Here is a 21,353-nt window from a genome sequence, read left to right on the forward strand (position 1 = left end):
GCATAACTAATAACCATCGTGGAAGTTGATTGTAAGACTCTTCCCAATTGCCATAAATTTGTTCGGATTGCCTTACTTTTCCCAACCAAGCCTTTCTATAACTAATTGTGTAGTTATACAAAGCCTGAATCTGAGCAATAATGACCTTCACTTTGATTGAAGGGTCCATCCTCATAACTTGCATTATACTTGCACATATCATGTTAGAATTGAGCTTTGTATGATCTTGTGATAGTGCATAATTTTTGCATGTATGAGGCGCATTCAATTTCCCAATCACCCACAATTCACATTTTTTGCGTTTTGAAGCTCTACATCTAAACAAACAATTTGGATGTGAACAAATAATAATGTATCTTTCTAAATCTGATATTTGCACCACAAAGTTCAATGATCGTTTTAGATGATAACGCTTGATTGCATGTACACATTCATCCTTGTTCTGAAACTTCATTCCAACTTCAAGAGTTCCACTTAATTTGGGACTTCGTCAATGAACATGTGATATCAATTTGATTGGTCCAACTAAAATTATGAGGATTGATATTTTTCTACTAAACCACAACCGTTGATAAATAAATTTGGATGGTCAAGATTAAAGATTGAATAGATCAATTTGATTGGTCCAACTAAAATTATGAGGATTGATATTTTTCTACTAAACCACAACCGTTGATAAATAAATTTGGATGGTCAAGATTAAAGATTGAATAGATCAATTTGATTGGTCCAACTAAAATTATGAGGATTGATATTTTTCTACTAAACCACAACCGTTGATAAATAAATTTGGATGGTCAAGATTAAAGATTGAATAGATCAATTTGATTGGTCCAACTAAAATTATGAGGATTGATATTTTTCTACTAAACCACAACCGTTGATAAATAAATTTGGATGGTCAAGATTAAAGATTGAATAGATCAATTTGATTGGTCCAACTAAAAGTACGAGGATTGATATTTTTCTACTAAACCACAACCGTTGATAAATAAATTTGGATGGTCAAGATTAAAGATTGAATAGATCAATTTGATTGGTCCAACTAAAAGTACGAGGATTGATATTTTTCTACTAAACCACAACCGTTGATAAATAAATTTGGATGGTCAAGATTAAAGATTGAATAGATCAATTTGATTGGTCCAACTAAAAGTACGAGGATTGATATTTTTCTACTAAACCACAACCGTTGATAAATAAATTTGGATGGTCAAGATTAAAGATTGAATAGATCAATTTGATTGGTCCAACTAAAAGTACGAGGATTGATATTTTTCTACTAAACCACAACCATTGATAAATGAATTTGGATGGTCAAGATTAAAGATTGAATAGATCAATTTGATTGGTCCAACTAAAAGTACGAGGATTGATATTTTTCTACTAAACCACAACCATTGATAAATGAATTTGGATGGTCAAGATTAAAGATTGAATAGATCAATTTGATTGGTCCAACTAAAATTATGAGGATTGATATTTTTCTACTAAACCACAACCATTGATAAATGAATTTGGATGGTCAAGATTAAAGATTGAATAGATCAATTTGATTGGTCCAACTAAAATTATGAGGATTGATATTTTTCTACTAAACCACAACCATTGATAAATGAATTTGGATGGTCAAGATTAAAGATTGAATAGATCAATTTGATTGGTCCAACTAAAAGTATGAGGATTGATATTTTTCTACTAAACCACAACCATTGATAAATGAATTTGGATGGTCAAGATTAAAGATTGAATATATCAATTTGATTGGTCCAACTAAAAGTATGAGGATTCATCATCAAGCATCCATAACCATCGATTAAAAGAAATGAGCGGTTGGGATTCATCATCAGGAGATTGTTGCCTGGCCCTGCGACCTCTCAAAGAAGTCTTTCCTAGCCCTGCGACCTCCTGAAGGGTTCACAATGTGGGGATGCGACCTCCCACGTGGCTGAATCTGAGGATCACTTTCTGGCCCTGCGATTTCCTATATAAACACCCCAAACCTACATCAACCAACATCATCAAACACACTTCCTCTATCTTAATCTAAAAATCACTATCTCCAACTTCTCAAACACACTTTCTCCGATTTCTCAAACACATTTTCTTCAACTTTACTCATGGAATTATCCAAAAATCATAGAGCTGAAAGTCGATACATTCAAGCATTTGTAAATATTTTATATTAATGTCTTATATATAGAATATTTTATATATTATTAATTTATATATTGTTAATTTTATATTTTATATTTTATATTAATGTCTTCTCTTATTTATTGAATATTTTTTATATTATTAATTTATATTTTATATTATTAATTTCAGAATCCCTCGAAGGATAAACTAAAATGTCATGGTCATGCCAACAAAAAACCGAACGAAGCCATATTACCGTAATTGCAACAAGCTGGATTTGGTGAAGTGATCAAACTTGGAAACTACAAGATCGATGTCGGTTTGATTACTGCTATGGTTGAAAGATGGAGACCAGAAACTCATACTTTTCATTTCCCGATAGGTGAGTGCACAATAACTTTAGAAGACGTATACTATATTTTAGGATTAAATGTGTGGTATTCCTGTTAGCGGTTCAATTTTTGTGAATGTTAAAGATGTTTGTCAAGAATATTTAGGAGTTATCCCACCTGAGGGAGCAACAAAAGGTAATTCTATTAAATTAAAATGGCTCAAAGATACTTTTGATAATGTTGGTGAAAACGCATCCGAAGTAGAAAAACAAGCATCATGCCGAGCATATATATTACGTATGATTGGAGGATTGTTGATGCCAGATAAATCCAATAATCATGTACATTTAAAATATCTTTCAATCTTGGGCGATATAAATAAAGCATCCCACTATAGTTGGGGTTTGGCAGTTTTAGCAACACTCTATAGAGAATTATGCCTTGCTACGAAACCCGACGTAATGTCGATGGGAGGATGTGCATTGTTGTTGCAAAACTGGGCATGGTATCGTTTGAGTTGTGTTGCTCCAGATGCACCCAGTGCATGGATATTTCCACTTGCACAAAGGTAACTATTGCACATAATTTTTATATATTTTTATTTTTTAAAACTTATTATTTACTGTATTCGTATTACTAATTTTATTATATTTTTATTTTTTATATATTCGACAGATTTAATTCCGAGGGTTTAAATTTCAGTAAAGTTCCTCACAATGATATAGAAGGATACCGGAATACAATCGATCATATGATGGTTCAAGAAGTAATATATTCATTCTCATGTAGTTGCACTTTTAAATTTTTTTATATCTCTTAATATTTACTTTAGCCTATTTTTTTAACATTCAGTTTCATTGGAGGCCATATCTCGGATTCCAACACGAGGTACCCGAACAAGAGATCAACACTTGGACTGCATGTACCTATCTGCAATGCTATCATATCGTCGAAAAACATCATGCATATAGAGTCGCGCTTCAGTTCGGCTTTCATCAACAAATTCCGCAACCTCCAGAAGATATGACGCTCTACCATGAGATCGACATGAGACGTGGCATTGATAATAATTGGAGTGTGGTTTGGAAATATGAGATTCAATATTGGAATGAACGTTAAAATTACATATTGCAAGGTCAGTATGTCGAATGTGTTTTACGCCACACTAACGAATATATGAATTGGTTCACGCATCACACTAAATTATACATATCTGTGGAAAGATACATGCGCGATCCACGTTTGCAACCTTCAACATATCCTAATGTTCACTCTATGCCTCAATCAATCCCACAACCAAATATCATGCAACAAACACTGTCTTTATCATCACCACAACATTTTTATGAAGCTGCAGATATACCGACTCGATAATACGTTCCTTCAGTGCCAGCAATACCCACTTCCATTAATCCGACCGAGAGCGGAATTTTCTATAATTTGTTTGGTACTCATTGCACAACTCCTGAGTCGGCTTATGCGGCTTTTGATTCTATGTATAATGTCGAAACTCAAAATTATACGGAAGCAGGTGGTAGAGGTTCTAATCCACAAACAGATTACAACGAGGATCAACCACAACAACCTCAAGTTGTTCAAAGGGCTAGACGAGTTTTTATTATTATAATAATTATTAAAAGTTATATAATATTATTAAATTAATTATTTTAATTATTTATAATAATATTTTGCATTTTTTAATGTTATAATTATTTTTAAAATATTTAATAATAATAAATATAATATACTCAATAACAAAATTCAACAACCAAAGAATATATAATATTAAAATACATTATTGAATATATAAATAATAAAAGTATTTTTATTTTATTAATAGAATTTTCTTTTTATTATTATTATTTTTATTATTATAATAATTATTAAAAGTTATATAATATTATTAAATTAATTATTTTTATTATTTATAATAATATTTTGTATTTTTTAATGTTATAATTATTTTTAAAATATTTAATAATAATAAATATAATATACCCAATAATAAATAACAAAATTCAAAAAAAAAAAGTAGAAGCTAGTAGGAGGTTGCATCCCCAGGATGCGACCATCTAGTGAGGTTGAAATTTTTTTCTTTCAGGAGGTCGCATCCCCAGGTTGCAATCTGCAACGAGGGCTAAAAAGTATGACATTTTGGTATTATTTTTTGGAAGTGGGACAATCTGGTATTAAAATTAAAAAAAAAAAAGATATTTATATCAAAAACCCATATCATCCCATGAATAGCCAAAAAACTGTTTCTTTCTAGAAGAATGAAAATTGTTGCATCCTATTATACAACTCAATGAATTTTTTGTGATAATTATATCATTTTATTTATAGACAAAAATAATTTGTTGCATAATTTATTTTTGACTCAACTGTGTGAAATCATTTATTCATTTTTATTTAATTTATCTGAATATCATATGATATTATGTAAATATTTTGGATTTTTTGTTAAGAATTAATATTGATATCAAATTGACATAATTTTGATTAATTAGATAAAAGAAACACCATTAATTAAGAAAGGTGTCACGGAGAGAATGAAAAAATCACAATTAGAAAATTTGTAAACCAATAAAGTTTATAAAGGCAAACACATAATGTATACTGATGAAAGTGATAAAAAAAAGTCTAAATGATCATATAATTTTATCAATTTGATGAAGTCTAAGACTCAAGTGTAGATTGTCTAGAATCTGCACAATTGTTTCCTCGTGCCTTTGTAAAAGTTTAGTGTTAATAATTAAAAATATAGTATTGTGGATAATTAAATTTTAAATCATCACTTTAATTAAATCCAATAAAATTTATTTGACTAATTAGTTCTTTTGAATTATACAAAAAATTTGACTCAAGTGAAAAAATTTGAGTCCAATCACACATTGAAGTTCAATATACAAGTAGTTTATACTCTAGAGGGCCTTATTGTACAATTTATGACTTAGAAATTGTCTATTTTATTAGCTACTTAGATAGTCCTTCTTTTAGTGTTTGAGAATCTTCTAAACAATTCTCTAATTCATGTTGAATTGTATGCATGCTTAATTAATTCATATTATTTATTTCATTTTTATTTTGTAATGAAATGTGGTTGAGAAAAGAACATAATATAACAATTGTATTTTTTCTCTAATAAAGAATGATAACACAAATATCAAATAGAGTATAATCTCATATAATGCAATATAGATGAATGAATAAACAAATTAACTTATGATAGAAAATGGCTAACTTGGAAGTAATGCTAAATTTAATTGAATGCACATGAAATAAACTACAAGCTTCGAATAAGGCAATAGAAAGTGGAATGAATATGATACGTGCAACAATTGACATTTTGATAAAATTAAACAAAACCATAGTCATACAAAGTCTAATTCATCACACCTTACTTTTTTTCATCTTATTTATTCTTTCAATTGGAGTGTAAAATTGAACTATTCCAAATATGCAAACTCCCAAACACCCACATGGTTTATAAAGTTAATACCTTCAAAAGAACTACCTACAAAATTATGTCTATTTAAATGAAAGTTCTCTTCATTTGTATTTGCACCTTGTTATTCATTGTTAATTACTTGAGTTATTTGTTGAATCTCTCTACATATAATAAATGCTAAGTTCGATGCTTTTTTTACTACTACTTAGCACTAGCTATGGTGCTTATGACTATTACAAGTTGGCCCAACAATGGCCAACAACCTATTGTAGACATTCATCTCAAACCATAATGATGCCATGCAATCCCAATGTACCCATCAAATTCACCCTTCATGGGTTATGGCCTTCCAATCATAGTGGATCTACATCGTCTTATTGCTCCCAAACTAAACTGAATAATGTGAGTTTTATATTTATATTTTTGACTGTTGTTGCAATTTATTTATTACTATTGTATATTCAACAAATAATTTTATTTCATTTTTATGTTTTTAGACTTTAATTGTTGGGAATTTGAGGACTCGTCTTATAGCCGAATGGCCAAATTTAAATGGCGGTGATTTTAAATTTTGGAGCCATGAATGGGAGAAACATGGCACGTGTTCATCCATGGCACAAAACCCACTAGGATATTTATCCCTTGCACTAACGATAAAAAAAAAGGTATGAAATGTTACCTATCTTTACAAGAGCCAACATTGTTCCTCATCCAAAAAAACTTATACGAGATCTCTAATTAACAGTACGATAGTTGGAGAAATTCATGCAATACCGCAACTTTCTTGTGTGTTTAATGCAAAGAGAAATTCATATCTCTTAGAAATAATACTTTGCTTAGACCAAACTGGAGCTACTTTCATCAATTGTTATCCTTACAGAATTGATGAGACTATTTGGAAATTCTTCTGCTGCGAAGGTTACAGAGTTGATCAGCTTAAGGCAAACACTACACACACCTATTGAATGTGGCTGCAATGGTCCTTTCAAACTAGGTTTCACAAACAACACATGTCCTGCTAACACAATCAACACATTAGCCAATTTCATTTTTGGTGGTAGACTTAGTCAAGATTTCATTTTCATTTCTGGCTTGCTTCAAAAATTAAGAAAGAGAAAAATAATAATATTGAAGATTGCAATAATTTTATCATAAAAAATAAGATTATTATACTTTTTTCATCTTTTAAAATTTTTGTCCTAAAAATTGAAAGATGTCACTCAATTGAAAAAAAAAAACATTTGAAGGTGGTCATGTTATTTGACTTATTTCCAATCCTTAAAAACACACCGTCAACAATAACATTAAGGCATTCCAATTTTAATCAACTCACTTTGAATCTATGATAGTAATTTTCTTAGCTTTCTTAAACAAATTTTCAATCAATGCATACTTAGAACTTCCTACAATTAAAGATTATAGTAAATGAAAAATAAGAACAAATAGAAAAGCATAAACTGTTAAAAACATTGGACTAAATAAATTTTCAAAATTTTGAAATTATTGATAATAATTGAGTAAAGTTTAGAAATCTTTTTTGAAAATTAATTAAAATCGCCATAACTTGAAATGCAAAGCTTATAAAAGTGAAAGTCAAATAGATAAGTCAAAACTTAAGTCATTAGTTCATATGTTTGCTAAAGTAAAATAAAAGTGGATGCTAAAATTAGGGAACCAAAAAAATAACAACAAAACTAGCTTCATCCTTACAAAATAGAGTATCTAGATATACCATTAGATAAAAGGAAATTAAAATTTTGGAGTATCTAGATCTACCATTAAAGTAGCTTCATCAATTCACTCAACAATACTTATTTCTTCTCATTGTATTTCCTTCTCAAATATTTTTTCTTATTACTTCTCAGAAATTATTAAAGCTTTTCTTGATGTCAATTTTTGCTTTTCTGTCGAAGAAGTTTTTTTTCGATTTCTTCATTGATTCTCGTTTTTCAATTGAAGACATTTTTTCCAATTTGTTTACTTTTTTGATTCCATCTTCAATCGATTCCTTCAACGTCTGATTCAAACTTAAAAATTTCTTCATTAACATTAGAAAGTCAACTATTGATTCCTAAAATTAAATAAAATAATCAATGATAAGATAAAAATGAAATACTACACCAATTCAAAAATTAAAGTTGAGTTAAGAAATCTTATTTAGATAATTGTTTTTATTATAAAATTCAACTTTTTAGTGGGCGGAAAAAAATCTAAATTTCAAATCATAGCTGAAAAATCAATTTATAGATAAATTATACGACTTATTCAAAGTAAAAATGCATGCCTTTTTTTTTTTCTGCAACCTCTTACACTTATTTTGAAAAACCTATTATAAACAACACTTGGATTCTAAACAGAAGAGGAACTCACATACATGAACCAAAGTTTAAAAGGATAAAAGAAGAGGAACTCACATCTTGAAATGAGGTGTAACCTAAATCCATTATAAAATGGTCGGATAACAATATGCATGTCATATTTCACGATTCAAAACAGAGAATTATTAAATGCAACAAAGGACTGCATGTATGCTAAAATTCGAGCACTAAAACAAAGGGTTGCTAAAATTCGCAATTCATGTTTTTCTTACACTCATTTAACATAATATGGATTAGGGTTTACTCTTCTCTTTTTTCTTTAGGTGGCTACTTTTTTTTCTTTCAAAATAGTCTCTATCTTTTTTAACCCTAATAATACCCTTCTCCACTTTAATAAGTGAGGCCAATGAACTACAGTATTTGGACTTTTCTCCACATACGAAGAGACACTACGCCAGAAATGACATTTAACAGCGCCCATTTTACAGCGCTTTCTAAACACAAGCGCTGTTGTAATTATATTTTAAAAATAACGGAACCTATTATAGCGCTTTTTATGTAAAGCGCTGTAGTAGGTCATATAACGTTTGCGCATCACGTTATAAGGATTTTACAGCGCTTGTCAAAAAAGCGCTGTAAACGGAAGCGCTTTCGCGAATCAGTTACAGCGCTTTTTTCACAAGCGCTGTAAAACACATGCGCTTTCATTGAATTTAACTACCTATTACAGCGCTTTTTTCACAAGCGCTGTAAAACACATGTGCTTTCATTGAATTTAACTACTTATTACAGCGCTTTTTTCACAAGCGCTGTAAAATACATGCGCTTTCATTGAATTTAACTACCTACTACAGCGCTTTTTTCACAAGCGCTGTAAAACACATCCGCTTTCATTGAATTTAACTACTTATTACAGCGCTTTTTTCACAAGCGCTGTAAAACACATCCGCTTTCATTGAATTTAACTACTTATTACAGCGCTTTTTTCACAAGCGCTGTAAAACACATCCGCTTTCATTGAATTTAACTACTTATTACAGCGCTTTTTTCACAAGCGCTGTAAAACACATGCGCTTTCATTGAATTTAACTACCTATTACAGCGCTTTTTTCACAAGCGCTGTAAAACACATCCGCTTTCATTGAATTTAACTACTTATTACAGCGCTTTTTTCACAAGCGCTGTAAAACACATCCGCTTTCATTGAATTTAACTACTTATTACAGCGCTTTTTTCACAAGCGCTGTAAAACACATCCGCTTTCATTGAATTTAACTACTTATTACAGCGCTTTTTTCACAAGCGCTGTAAAACACATGCGCTTTCATTGAATTTAACTACCTATTACAGCGCGTTTTTCACAAGCGCTGTAAAATACATCTTTAAAATAATTATATACGTTGGAAACCCTCATATCCTCTACATCTTTCAAATAATTATATACGTTGGAAACCCTCATATCCTCTACATCTTTCAAATAATTATATACGTTGGGAACCCTAATATCCTCTACGTACTGTGCGGCCATCTACGTTGTCTAAGGTATTTTTTACACATGATCTGTTATGTTTTGAAATTGTCAAAAATTGTCAAAAACTCATACCACATGATCTGTTCTGTTTTGAAATTGTCAAAAATTGTCAAAAACTCATACCACATGATCTGTTCTGTTTTGAAATTGTTAGTTGATATTGGTTTCTTTTTGAAACTTGTTGATATGTTTTGAAAGCTTATTATTTTTGTTACTGCATTTATATAGGTGGTATAATATGGATAGGAAATGGATTTCAGCCAATCGATTGTCAAAAGAGTATGAAATTGGAGTGAAGGAGTTTGTTGAGTTTGCAGTGAAGAATGCAAAAGATCCAAATAGAGTAGTTTGTCCTTGTTTAAAATGTTGTTTTGGAAAACGTGTTAGAGAAGATGAATTAGAAGGACATCTAGTATGTAATGGAATTGATCAAAGCTACACATGTTGGATAAGACATGGTGAGAAAAAAAAAGGAAACATTAATTTTGAGAATAGTTCGACATATGCTTCAACTGACTTCGATACAGATACATATGAGCCGGACCGAGTTGATGAGATTGCAAAAGCAGTTGAAGAAGATCTTCGAGATTGTCCTAAAATGTTTGAAAGTTTGTTGAGTGATGCAGAGAAAGAATTATATAATGGTTGTACTAAATTCACAAGACTGTCAGCGATATTAAAGTTGTACAACTTAAAAGCGAGTAATGGATGGTCTGATAAAAGCTTTACGGAATTATTAACACTCATAAAAGATATGTTGCCAGATGATAATGAACTTCCCAGTCGAACCTACGAGGCTAAACGGATTTTGTGTTCTATTGGAATGAGTTACGAAAGGATTCATGCGTGTCCTAACGATTGCATTTTATTTCGAAACGAATATGAACTACTTAAGGCGTGTCCGAAATGCAATGTCTCTCGATATAAGAAGAAAGAATCTACTCCAGCAAAAGTCGTGTGGTATTTTCCTATAATACCAAGATTTAGGCGCATGTATCGCAGTGAAGAAGATTCAAAACACTTGACATGGCATGCAGATGAAAGAATTAGAGATGGAATGTTTCGACACCCTGCAGATTCCCCACAATGGGCAAAAATTGATCACGAGTATCCTGAATTCGGGATAGAGTCAAGAAATCTAAGACTTGCACTTTCTACTGATGGAATGAATCCACATGGTCTTCAAAGCATCTCACATAGCACGTGGCCTGTGATTTTGGTAATATATAACCTACCTCCATGGTTATGTATGAAGCGTAAGTTTATGATGTTGTCTCTGTTAATTTCTGGACCCAAACAACCGGGGAATGATATCGACGTATACTTGACTCCTCTAATCGAAAATTTAAAAAGTATGTGGGAGACAGGTGTGGAAGTTTATGATGGGTATAAGAAAGAATGTTTCAATTTAAGGGTTATGTTGTTCGGCATAATTAATGATTTTCCAGCATATGGTAATTTATCAGGATATAGCATTAAAGGTCAGTGTGCATGTCCTATATGTGAAGAGAGTACAAATTGGATGCGGTTGAAACATTGTAAGAAGAATGTGTTTCTTGGACATCGTAGATTTTTACCTTATAGTCATCAGTATCGTGGGTGGAGAAATGCATTCAATGGAAAATCAGAGGAAGGTAAAGCTCCTTTAGCACCGACTGGATATCAAATACTTGAAAAAGTACAAGGTTTGACCAATAAATTTGGCAAACCTTTTGCGGGAGAGCTGGTGAAAACTGGGTGGAAGAAAAAGTCAATTTTCTTTGAATTGCCATATTGGAAGTCATTGTATGTAAGACATTTCCTCGATGTGATGCATATTGAAAAAAATGTATTTGAAAGTGTTATTGGTACGTTACTCAATGTTCCAGGAAAGTCTAAAGATGGCGTCAATGCAAGATTGGACTTGGTCGATATGGGAATAAGAAATGAACTGGCTCCAGTAAAGAAAGGAAATCGCACATATCTACCTCCAGCCGCTCATACTCTATCTAGAAAGGAAAAAATTGTTTTATGTAAATTTCTACACGAAGTTAAAGTTCCAGAAGGATACTCTTCGAACATTAAAAATTTGGTTTGTATGAAAGACCTCAAGTTAAAAGGTTTGAAGACCCATGATTGTCATATTATAATGGAGCATTTGCTACCAATAGGTATACGTTCCATTTTACCTGAAAAAGTTCGACTAGCCTTAACTAGATTATGTTTCTTCTTCAGGGAAATTTGTAGTAAAGTGATCGACCCTCAGAAATTACCGACATTGCAGAGGGAAATTGTTGTTACTTTGTGTGAGCTTGAAATGTATTTCCCACCATCGTTTTTTGATATAATGGTTCACCTTACTGTTCATCTGGTTAAGGAGACACAACTTTGTGGGCCAGCTTATATGAGATGGATGTATCCGATAGAACGATATATGAAAATATTAAAAGGGTACGTAAAAAGTAGAAGTCGACCAGAAGGTTGTATTGCTGAACGATACATTGTTGAAGAGGCTGCTGAATTTTGTACTGAATATCTGTCCAATGTTGAATCCATAGGGCTTCCCATGTCTCGTCATTCGGGAAGACTATCAGGAGAAGGGATAACTGGAAGGAGACTACTGACTATATCAAGGACAGAATGGGAGCAGGCACAATTGTATGTTCTGCACAATGATGATGAGGTTCAACCGTATGTTACAATACACATTGATCAGTTATCTCGTTTGAACATGAATAGGAATCAAAATTGGATAACTCGAGAGCACAATCGAAGTTTTGTAACATGGTTAAAAAATCACATAATGTCAAAATTTGATATAGACCCCGGATCAATTTCAAATAGATTGAGGTGGCTAGCAAATGGTCCGAGCTTACATGTCTTTTCTTACACTGGTTATGTTATTAACGGCTACACATTTTATACCAAAGAACAAGATGATCAGACCACTATGCAAAATAGTGGAGTCACTCTCGTAGCTGAAGCGATGCATGTCTCAAGTGCAAAAGACAAAAACCCAATATATGCAAATCTATCATATTTTGGGGTTATCGAGCGCATATGGGAGTTAGACTACACAATGTTTCGTGTTCCCATATTTGGTTGCAAGTGGGTCGATAATAATAATGGCGTTCGGATTGATGAGTCAGGATTCTTGCTTGTCGATTTTAATAGGGTGGGATACAAAGACGAGCCTTTTATTTTAGCGTCGCAAGCTCAACAAGTGTTTTATGTCACTGATCCTTCTAATGATAAATGGTCTGTTGTCCTATCGACCAATAAAATAAGTGATGATAACAATAATGATGAAGATGTTGGTAATGATCTTTTATTTGCAACATCACAACAACCACATGAAATTGATTCAACTGATGATGGTTTATATCTTAGAGATGATCATGATGAGGGAATTTGGATTAATCCATCGTTTCGTATTGTAAATGGACAAACAAATGTGAATGTCACCAGGAAAAGAAGAAGGGCATCTTAATGTATATATATGTTTAATTGTTTTATATAAGCTATGCATGTAATCTGAACTGTGTTATTGTAAATATGCATGTAATCTGAATTGAGTGTTTTATACTAAGTTCTGATTAATTTATTTTCTGATTAATTTATTTTCTGCTTATATTTAGCTTGATTTGAGTGTTTTATACCAAGTTCATGTAACAATGAGTGTTTTATATTTAGCTTGATTTACATGAACTGAACTGAATATAAATTAGTAATTTACATGAACTGAACTGAACTGAATAGAGAGATTCTCTTTTGCTCAGTGCATATATATATATAGATTCTTCAGAATACTCATTTCTAATAATTCATCATCTCCTAAAGTATTGTGATAAAGACAATGATAACAATATTTTTAATCCAATAAACAATGATAAAAATGTTTTTAATGTCATCCCAACCCAAATAAACCAAACACAAAAATAAAATAAAGAGACATTTTACAGCGCTTATCTTAAAAAGCGCTGTAAAAGATCCTTTTAAAAATAAAATAATGAGTGTTTTATACCTTTTACAGCGCTTTTCACACAAAGCGCTGTAAACGACTCTTTTGAAAGTGAGTAAAAAAGACATTTTACAGCGCTTATTTGACAAAGCGCTGTAAAAAAGCTTTAAAAATAATATTCATCAGACACCTAATTTCTTCAAACACCTTGTACGCATCATGGGAATCCAAAAAACATCAGACACAAACCCATTTCTTCAAACACCTTGTACGCATCATGGGAATCCAAAAAACATCAGACACAAACCCATTTCTTCAAACACCTTGTACGCATCATGGGAATCCCCAAAAACACCAGACACAAACCCATTTTTCGCAACATGGCAATGATCCTGAATACCAATTAAGTTTCGATTTAAGAAGGAAAGAGAATGTAAAGAGATAAAAAGGGTGTTGAGGTGGAGATTGAATTGTGAAAGAGTAAGCTTTGATGTTTGTGAAGAAGATGCATAAAAGGAGAAGAGTTTGGTGAAGAGGAAGGGATTTTTGTGGTGACCAGTTACTACTATGTGGGTTTTGCATGCATGTTGAGCTTGTTTAAAAAATAACATAACATAACAAAACACAAAAACAATAAGGCCTTTTACAGCGCTTATTTGGAAAAAGCGCTGTAAAAGAGCCTTTTAAAATTAACATAAAGAGACATTTTAGAGCGCTTATGTGGAAAAGCGCTGTAAAAGGCTTTAAAAAACATTCATATAACATAATAACACACGGAGGTCTTTTACAGCGCTTATTTGGGAAAAGCGCTGTAAAAGAGCCTCTTAAAATTAACATAAAGAGACATTTTAGAGCGCTTATGTGTAAAAGCGCTGTAAAAGGCATTCAAATAACATAATAACACACGGAGGTCTTTTACAGCGCTTATTTGAAAAAAGCGCTGTAAAAGAGCCTTTTAAAAATTTAACTAAAGAAGCCTTTTAGAGCGCTTATGTGTGAAAGCGCTGTAAAAGGCATTCATATAACATAATAACACACGGAGGTCTTTTACAGCGCTTATTTGAAAAAAGCGCTGTAAAAGAGCCTTTTAAAAATTTAACTAAAGAAGCCTTTTAGAGCGCTTATGTGTGAAAGCGCTGTAAAAGGCATTCATATAACATAATAACACACGGAGGTCTTTTACAGCGCTTATTTGAAAAAAGCGCTGTAAAAGGCATTCAAATAACATAATAACACACGGAGGTCTTTTACAGCGCTTATTTGAAAAAAGCGCTGTAAAAGGCATTCAAATAACATAATAACACACGGAGGTCTTTTACAGCGCTTATTTGAAAAAAGCGCTGTAAAAGAGCCTTTTAAAAATTTAACTAAAGAAGCCTTTTAGAGCGCTTTACAAAATAAGCGCTGTAAAAGGCTTATAAAAAGCGCTGTAAAAGTGTTACGTATATATAACAGTTACCTCTTCAGTTTCCTCTTCATTACGTAACCTTCATCTCAACCTTCATTTCTTCTCTTCTTTTGCAAACCCTATCATCCCGTCCTTTACGAACCTTATTTCCACGATCATCTCCTTCATTTCGAACCTTATTTCCATCCAAGATCATCTCTCCCATTTCACACAATATATTTTCATTGAAATACGTAACCCTCATTACGTATTTCTTCAAACCGTATTTCTGTGAACCATATTTCTGTGAACTTTCTGCAAACCCTCTTTTCTTTGCATTTCGTCTTTCTTCGAACCATCATTATTCAGGTATTGATGTTATTAAATTTTTGTAATCATTAGAATGCATGTTGAGCTTTTTTAAGATATACTGATACATGTTGAGTTTGTTTATAATAATGCATGATCCATGTTGAGCTTGTTGATGTTATACTAAAGTGCATGTTGAACTTGTTGTAGTTAAATGGATACAAACAAAGATTTAGAAGTTCAAAATGAAGAAGTTGGCACCTCTAAGACTTACGAAAAAGAAGTCAAACGTGGTGCAACTATCATGCAAAGGGTGATTAAAGCACGGAGCAGTGGCATTAAATTTGAGGTATACTATATATACTCTGTTTGCTGTGTGTTTTTTTATCTTTTTTTAGGGTTTAGGGCATGTACTTACTATATGAGTTTATTAGGTTGGCTGGAACGAGAGTGGTCAGCCAGTTGACCCCAACAGCTCCATGTTTGTAAGCTACATTGGGGCTGTTGTTCGTCAAAATGTCCCAATAACAATAGACAACTGGAGAGATAAGGCGTTGAAGGATGCCAAAGATATCATCTGGAATGACATTCAAGTAAATATTTTGATCTACTCTTTTGTCATTTATAATTTTTTTTCTGTAAAATACATTACTTATAATTGTTTTCATTGCAGACCACTTTTGTTCTTGATGAGGAACGAAAGTCATATGTTTTGAGAGTTGCTGGGAAAATCCATCGTGGATTTAGATCCCATCTCTCAAATTTCTATCTAAAAGATAGAGAAGGAAACACAAATGCTGAACCTCCAAAGATATATCAACATTATATATCAAAGGATGAATGGAGTGCATTTGTTTCCAAACGTTCTGACCCGGCGTTTGTCGTAAGTGATTAATTTATTAGCATTTGTGTTTTATTATTCATATTCGTAGCGTATTTTAAATTTTTACACAATTGCTATTTTTTTTTTATATAGAATATTAGTAAGGCAAATCGCGAACGGGCAAGCAACCCAAAACACCCATACAAGAAATCACGTATGGGATATGCACGCCTTGAACAAAAAATTGTAAGTAATTAAACATCACTTGTAATTTGTATTATAAACTATAGTGTGTAACTAATTTGTATTATTTTGTTTATGATTTTAACGAATAGAGAAAAGACACCCAAGCCGATCAACCCTTGGGTCGTCATATCTTATGGAAGGAAGCGCGTGTTAACAAAGAAGGAGTGGTTGATAATGAAAATGTCAAGAAAGTTGTAGAACTTTGTGTAAGTATATTATCACTTTAATATTTTTTAATATTGTATTTTAAAAATGCTATTGAACTTATCTTTTTAATGTTACATGTATTTTAGGAAACTATTGAACAAAGTTCTGAAACTCAAGAGGGCAACAAGGATACGTGCAGGGACATTCTTGGGAAAGTGTTTAATGTCCCTGAGTATTCCGGTCGAGTAAAGCGCTGTAATATGCACACCCATAACTCATATGACGGGGTGCATATTACAGCGCTTTTGGTGAAGAAGCGCTGTAAAATGTGCATAACAAGCGCGCGTTGTATTTACATGTTTTATAGCGCTTTTATAAAAGCGCTGTTGTATCATTTACAGCGCTCGTTTCCACAGCGCTTATTTTTTTGAAAAAGCGCTGTAAATGGCTTAAAAAAAGCGCTGTAAAAGCCGTTTTTTCGCGTAGTGAGAGCCCAATACCCAACAAGTATCACATGAGAAAATATTAAATTTGGTAGAACTAAATCAAGTAATAAAATGTTATAATAGCACCCGATGAAGATAAAGTAGTGAATAAAACAATGAGTATTGACGAGGTTAATGATTTGGCCAATGATAACAATAGATGACAATAATGGATCAACGTTTCCTTGCTAATGACACAAAATTGTAAATGTATTTTAATATTTTTTTCAATTTAATTTAGGTATCTTCATATCAAAACACAAAAATAGAGCAAAAATAAAATCAAATTAGAGAGAGAATGAGAGAGAAAGAGAGAGGTGTACTAGTAATAATCAATTGATCGGTGAGTTAAAGAGAATAAGATGATTTCTTTGAATGAAATGAAGTCAATAGGAGGTGAATGAAATGAATCATTTGTTACATAGTAGTATCATAGTATACTATTTCTATGGGCCGAATTTTCTAACTTTTGAAACTCCTTAGATGCGACTCCATTCTAAGATTCTAACATCTTTGATGTACTCCAACTCGCAAGTTAGTCCGTAGATATATCCCAACCTCAGGTTATAATCTATATACACAATTTTAGATTTCAACTGGGATTTAAAATTAATGTTTTCTTAGTAGTTAAAATGTGTAGATATAATTATACGTTAAAAATATAATTTTGGAAGTATATTTCTGTACGATATATTATATTAGAAAGTACACTTCATTGGTATTTTTTTTAGAAAGTTCACTTTTTAGTATGATATAGAATTTCATTTTGTTTTCATGTTGTGTTGGAAAATCCATTCAAAATTTCAAATAAATGCAAATGAGTGGAAATTTAAGAGAGATGGAACAATTAATATCTTGTTAAGAGGTGAAATATATATATGCAATTTTTGGTGATCATTGTTAAGGTAAAAAACCTCGTTGATATATGTTTGAATGACAACAAACCTTGTGAAATAAATGATTAAGTTTTATGCGCAGTGATCTACTAATAATTTCATTTGAGTTTTATTTAAGAAACATGAATTGCATAAGTGAACAAGCAAGAAACCATTCATATCATCAAAGTTCATAAGTATTTACTCAATAATGAAAGAATCTCAAAATGAAAATATCATATATCAATCATTCAAGAGAATCAATTATCACAACATGTTATAAATTAAAACAAATAATGTCTTAACTAAATTAGAAATTGATGACAAGATCGTTATGGAAAAACGAATATCATTATGGTTTATTAAAAAACAGCAGTATGAAAATCGAAGATAGTTCTGGTTTATTAAAAAACAACAGTCTGAAAAACGAAAATCATTATGGTTTATTAAAAGTAGAAGTCTGGAAAAACGAAGACCGTTTTAGTTTATTATCACGATCATTCTAGTTATTTCATTTATGGGCAGAAGTAAAATGAATATTTTTCCGTAGTCTAGACCTTAAGATAAACACATGTCAAGACTACTCAAAACAATACTCAAGCCCAAAAAAGTCTAGCTAAAGGCCCAAAGAAGCAAACAACATCAAGATAAATCTAACTTTTGAAACTTCTTGCATTCAATGGAAAACTAAGCATCACACTAGAATTCATGACATGGATAGTAAAATCAATGTTATAGAGTTGATGAGACTATTTGGAAATTATTCTGCTGCGAAGGTTACAGAGTTGATCAGCTTGAGGCAAACACTACACACACCGCGAAGCAGGATTTGATATTGACTTCTTTAGTCCATGTTACTGTTCATGATAATGAATCATCAGTGAGGTTTGCTGCATGTCAAAAATCTTCAATTGTTCAACATCAAGATCTTAACTTATGATAAAACCCGTAAAATCAAAGAAAGAGAATAATGGTATATTATTGAATTGAAGTGATGAGCTTGAAACTCTACAATGGTGGAAATAACATAATACAAGTGATAAACCAAAGTCACAAAGATCCTTTCTAGGTTGAAAGGTGCATATTGTAATTGATCAAAGTGTGATCAAGAGAAAAAGTGTGAAGGAGAACATTTTGGTTCTGAAGCACATAGTTAAAATCTCAAGGTTGTGAGGATTGGACTATCCAGAGTTGGGTGCACTAGTATACTTTTTGTGTCTGATCTTTCTATTCCTATCTTTAATAATTTGCACACAAATCGAACTTCATTATAAACTAATTTTTTATTTATTTACATCTAACATATCCATAATATTATGGACATTCTGTTTCAATTTAAATTAAGCATAGGAAGCCAAATTTTAAAAGGGTCACAGTTCAAACCCCATTTCTTGTGATTGACAATGCTACTTGGATAAATTGGAGACATGGGGCAATTACATCATTGAATACTCATATGAACAGTTGATGTATCACTAACCATATTCTAGAGAGAGAAATGTACGAGTAGTTATTTTATTACGAGTGAGATGTGAAATTTTATTATTATCATTCTTTGTAGCTCTTTTTGTAGTGTGTTTGAAGAGCATTTCATCACATACAATGGTGGATAGTTGTTGGGACAAGGGGTGGCCAAAGTCGACAACTATTTTAAAAAACAATAATAATATAAATGGAAAAAAAACAGTTAAATAACATAATACATGCACCTTTTGATCTAAATTTCAATATGTATGTTGTGAATTACATTCAAATATATTAAACTTAAACTAATGATATAATAAACACAAATATTTAATCAAATCAAATCAATTAATTTAAAATCAAACCAAATAAACTCAACCTCTATCTATCTTAGTATGGTTTCACTTAATTTAAATTCAAGTGCCGACGTCCAAAAGAAACTATTATATTTTATTTCACATTATATATATAGTGTTATTTTAGGAAATTGTGATGTACTTACATATTTTTTATCGTTTTAAAAATTTAGTGTTTTAAAAATGTCAGTCTGATTGAATTGAACCAAATGAATATGTTCAGAATGATTTAAATTTTGTGAGTTTTAAAAGGTAAATCAAATAAACTATATTTTTGCTTCAAACTTTTACCTTCAAAAAAAAAATCAAAATGATATGTTTCATCTATAACTCTATCCCTTCTAATTTGTGCAACTTATGAGTCTAATTTCTCTACCTTTATTGTTGTGTTTACAATTTTTTATGCATTTAAATTGCTTACCTACAACTAAAAATTCATATATAATAAAAAATTATAATTAATTTATTCATTAAAATTTTGGCACCCATATAGATATTAGTCAAGCTCTACCACTAATCACAAATCCATGATCGTGTGGGTAAATTTGTTGGTGTGTAGTTTTTCCTAGAGATAATATTTTAGTGTGACCGACATATAGCTTATTGTTTTACCAAGTATTAAACTCAAGAGAGAATTTAAGATTGATGAAATTGATGGTTGACCCATGCTGCTGTTCATGATAATGCATCATCAGTGAGGTTTGTTGCATGTCACAAATCTTCAATCTAGCCATTGATCTAGCTGGTGAAAATCTTTGGTATGATTGTGACACTCACTACAATTCAGCATCCTACATTCCTATTGAATGTGGCTCAAAAATATGTCCTGATGTTGCATGTATTGGCTGCAATGGTCCTTTCAAATCAGGTTACACAAACAACACATGTCCTGCTAACACAATCAACACATTAGCCAATTTCACTTTTGGTGGTAGACTTGGTCAAGATTTCATTTTCATTTCTGGCTTACTTAGTAGTTGCATTGGCACTGATGGATTTCCATCATTCACTGAAGATGATTCACCACTTAATGGATTACCAAAAATCACCAAAGGAATCATTGGTCTTGGAAGATCAAATTTTTCACTATCAAAACAACTTGCATTGAAAAATAAACTTCCACCCAAGTTTTCTCTTTGTTTACCTTCTTGAAATAAACAAGGATTCACTAACTTGTTTGTTGGATCAATTGGAAAAGACCCTTTTCAAGAACTCTATAAATTTGTTGAAACAACACCATTAATTGTTAATCCTATTTCCACAGGTGCAGTTTCTGTTCAAGGTGTTCCTTCCATTGAATATTTCATTGATGTGAAAGCAATTAAACCAGAGTCGCAAAGATCCTAACTAGAGAGAAAATTCTCCTAACAACCTCTGATTCTCAAACCCCACTCAAGTGCTTCAATCCTTGCTTGCGTGTGGAACATGAAAAATACCCAGAATCATGTCTTCAAAAACTAGTGACTATATTGATAAACTTAGAAGACAGACAACAAATTTATTACACTGAAATGTTACAAGAAACTATCCTTAAGGCTTTGTAAAACTATCCT

At 31.7% G+C, this 21,353-nt stretch overlaps 2 protein-coding genes and 1 pseudogene across 2 annotated transcripts; all 3 read left to right on the forward strand.

Moving 5' to 3' along the window:
• Window positions 1-2,569: 2,569 nt before the first annotated feature.
• Window positions 2,570-3,845, forward strand: LOC140920810 (serine/threonine-protein phosphatase 7 long form homolog). The gene is made up of 4 exons (XM_073369651.1): window positions 2,570-3,039; window positions 3,147-3,237; window positions 3,324-3,551; window positions 3,612-3,845. Exons 1-4 carry the CDS (start codon window positions 2,570-2,572, stop codon window positions 3,843-3,845), a joined length of 1,023 nt encoding a protein of 340 aa, XP_073225752.1.
• A 2,248-nt stretch (window positions 3,846-6,093) lies between these two features.
• LOC140920811 (ribonuclease S-6-like) lies at window positions 6,094-6,884 on the forward strand. Its single transcript, XM_073369652.1, has 3 exons — window positions 6,094-6,321; window positions 6,417-6,584; window positions 6,723-6,884. The coding sequence occupies exons 1-3, from the start codon at window positions 6,094-6,096 to the stop codon at window positions 6,882-6,884; spliced, it is 558 nt and encodes a 185-aa protein (XP_073225753.1).
• Window positions 6,885-9,502: 2,618 nt separating this feature from the next.
• LOC140920812 (uncharacterized) lies at window positions 9,503-21,147 on the forward strand (annotated as a pseudogene).
• The last annotated feature ends 206 nt before the right edge of the window (window positions 21,148-21,353 follow it).

This window comes from Cicer arietinum, chromosome 6, assembly GCF_000331145.2.
Source record: "Cicer arietinum cultivar CDC Frontier isolate Library 1 chromosome 6, Cicar.CDCFrontier_v2.0, whole genome shotgun sequence".
NCBI lineage: Eukaryota > Viridiplantae > Streptophyta > Magnoliopsida > Fabales > Fabaceae > Cicer > Cicer arietinum.

Coding starts and splice junctions, on each gene's coding strand:
- LOC140920810 (XM_073369651.1), top strand. CDS start 2,570: ATGTGTGGTATTCCTGTTAGCGGTTCAATTTTTGTGAATGTTAAAGAT. Junction 3,238..3,323: donor ATCATATGATGGTTCAAGAA/GTAATATATTCA, acceptor TTTAACATTCAG/TTTCATTGGAGGCCATATCT. Junction 3,552..3,611: donor TTGATAATAATTGGAGTGTG/GTTTGGAAATAT, acceptor TTGCAAGGTCAG/TATGTCGAATGTGTTTTACG.
- LOC140920811 (XM_073369652.1), top strand. CDS start 6,094: ATGCTAAGTTCGATGCTTTTTTTACTACTACTTAGCACTAGCTATGGT. Junction 6,322..6,416: donor CCCAAACTAAACTGAATAAT/GTGAGTTTTATA, acceptor TTATGTTTTTAG/ACTTTAATTGTTGGGAATTT. Junction 6,585..6,722: donor CACTAACGATAAAAAAAAAG/GTATGAAATGTT, acceptor TTTAATGCAAAG/AGAAATTCATATCTCTTAGA.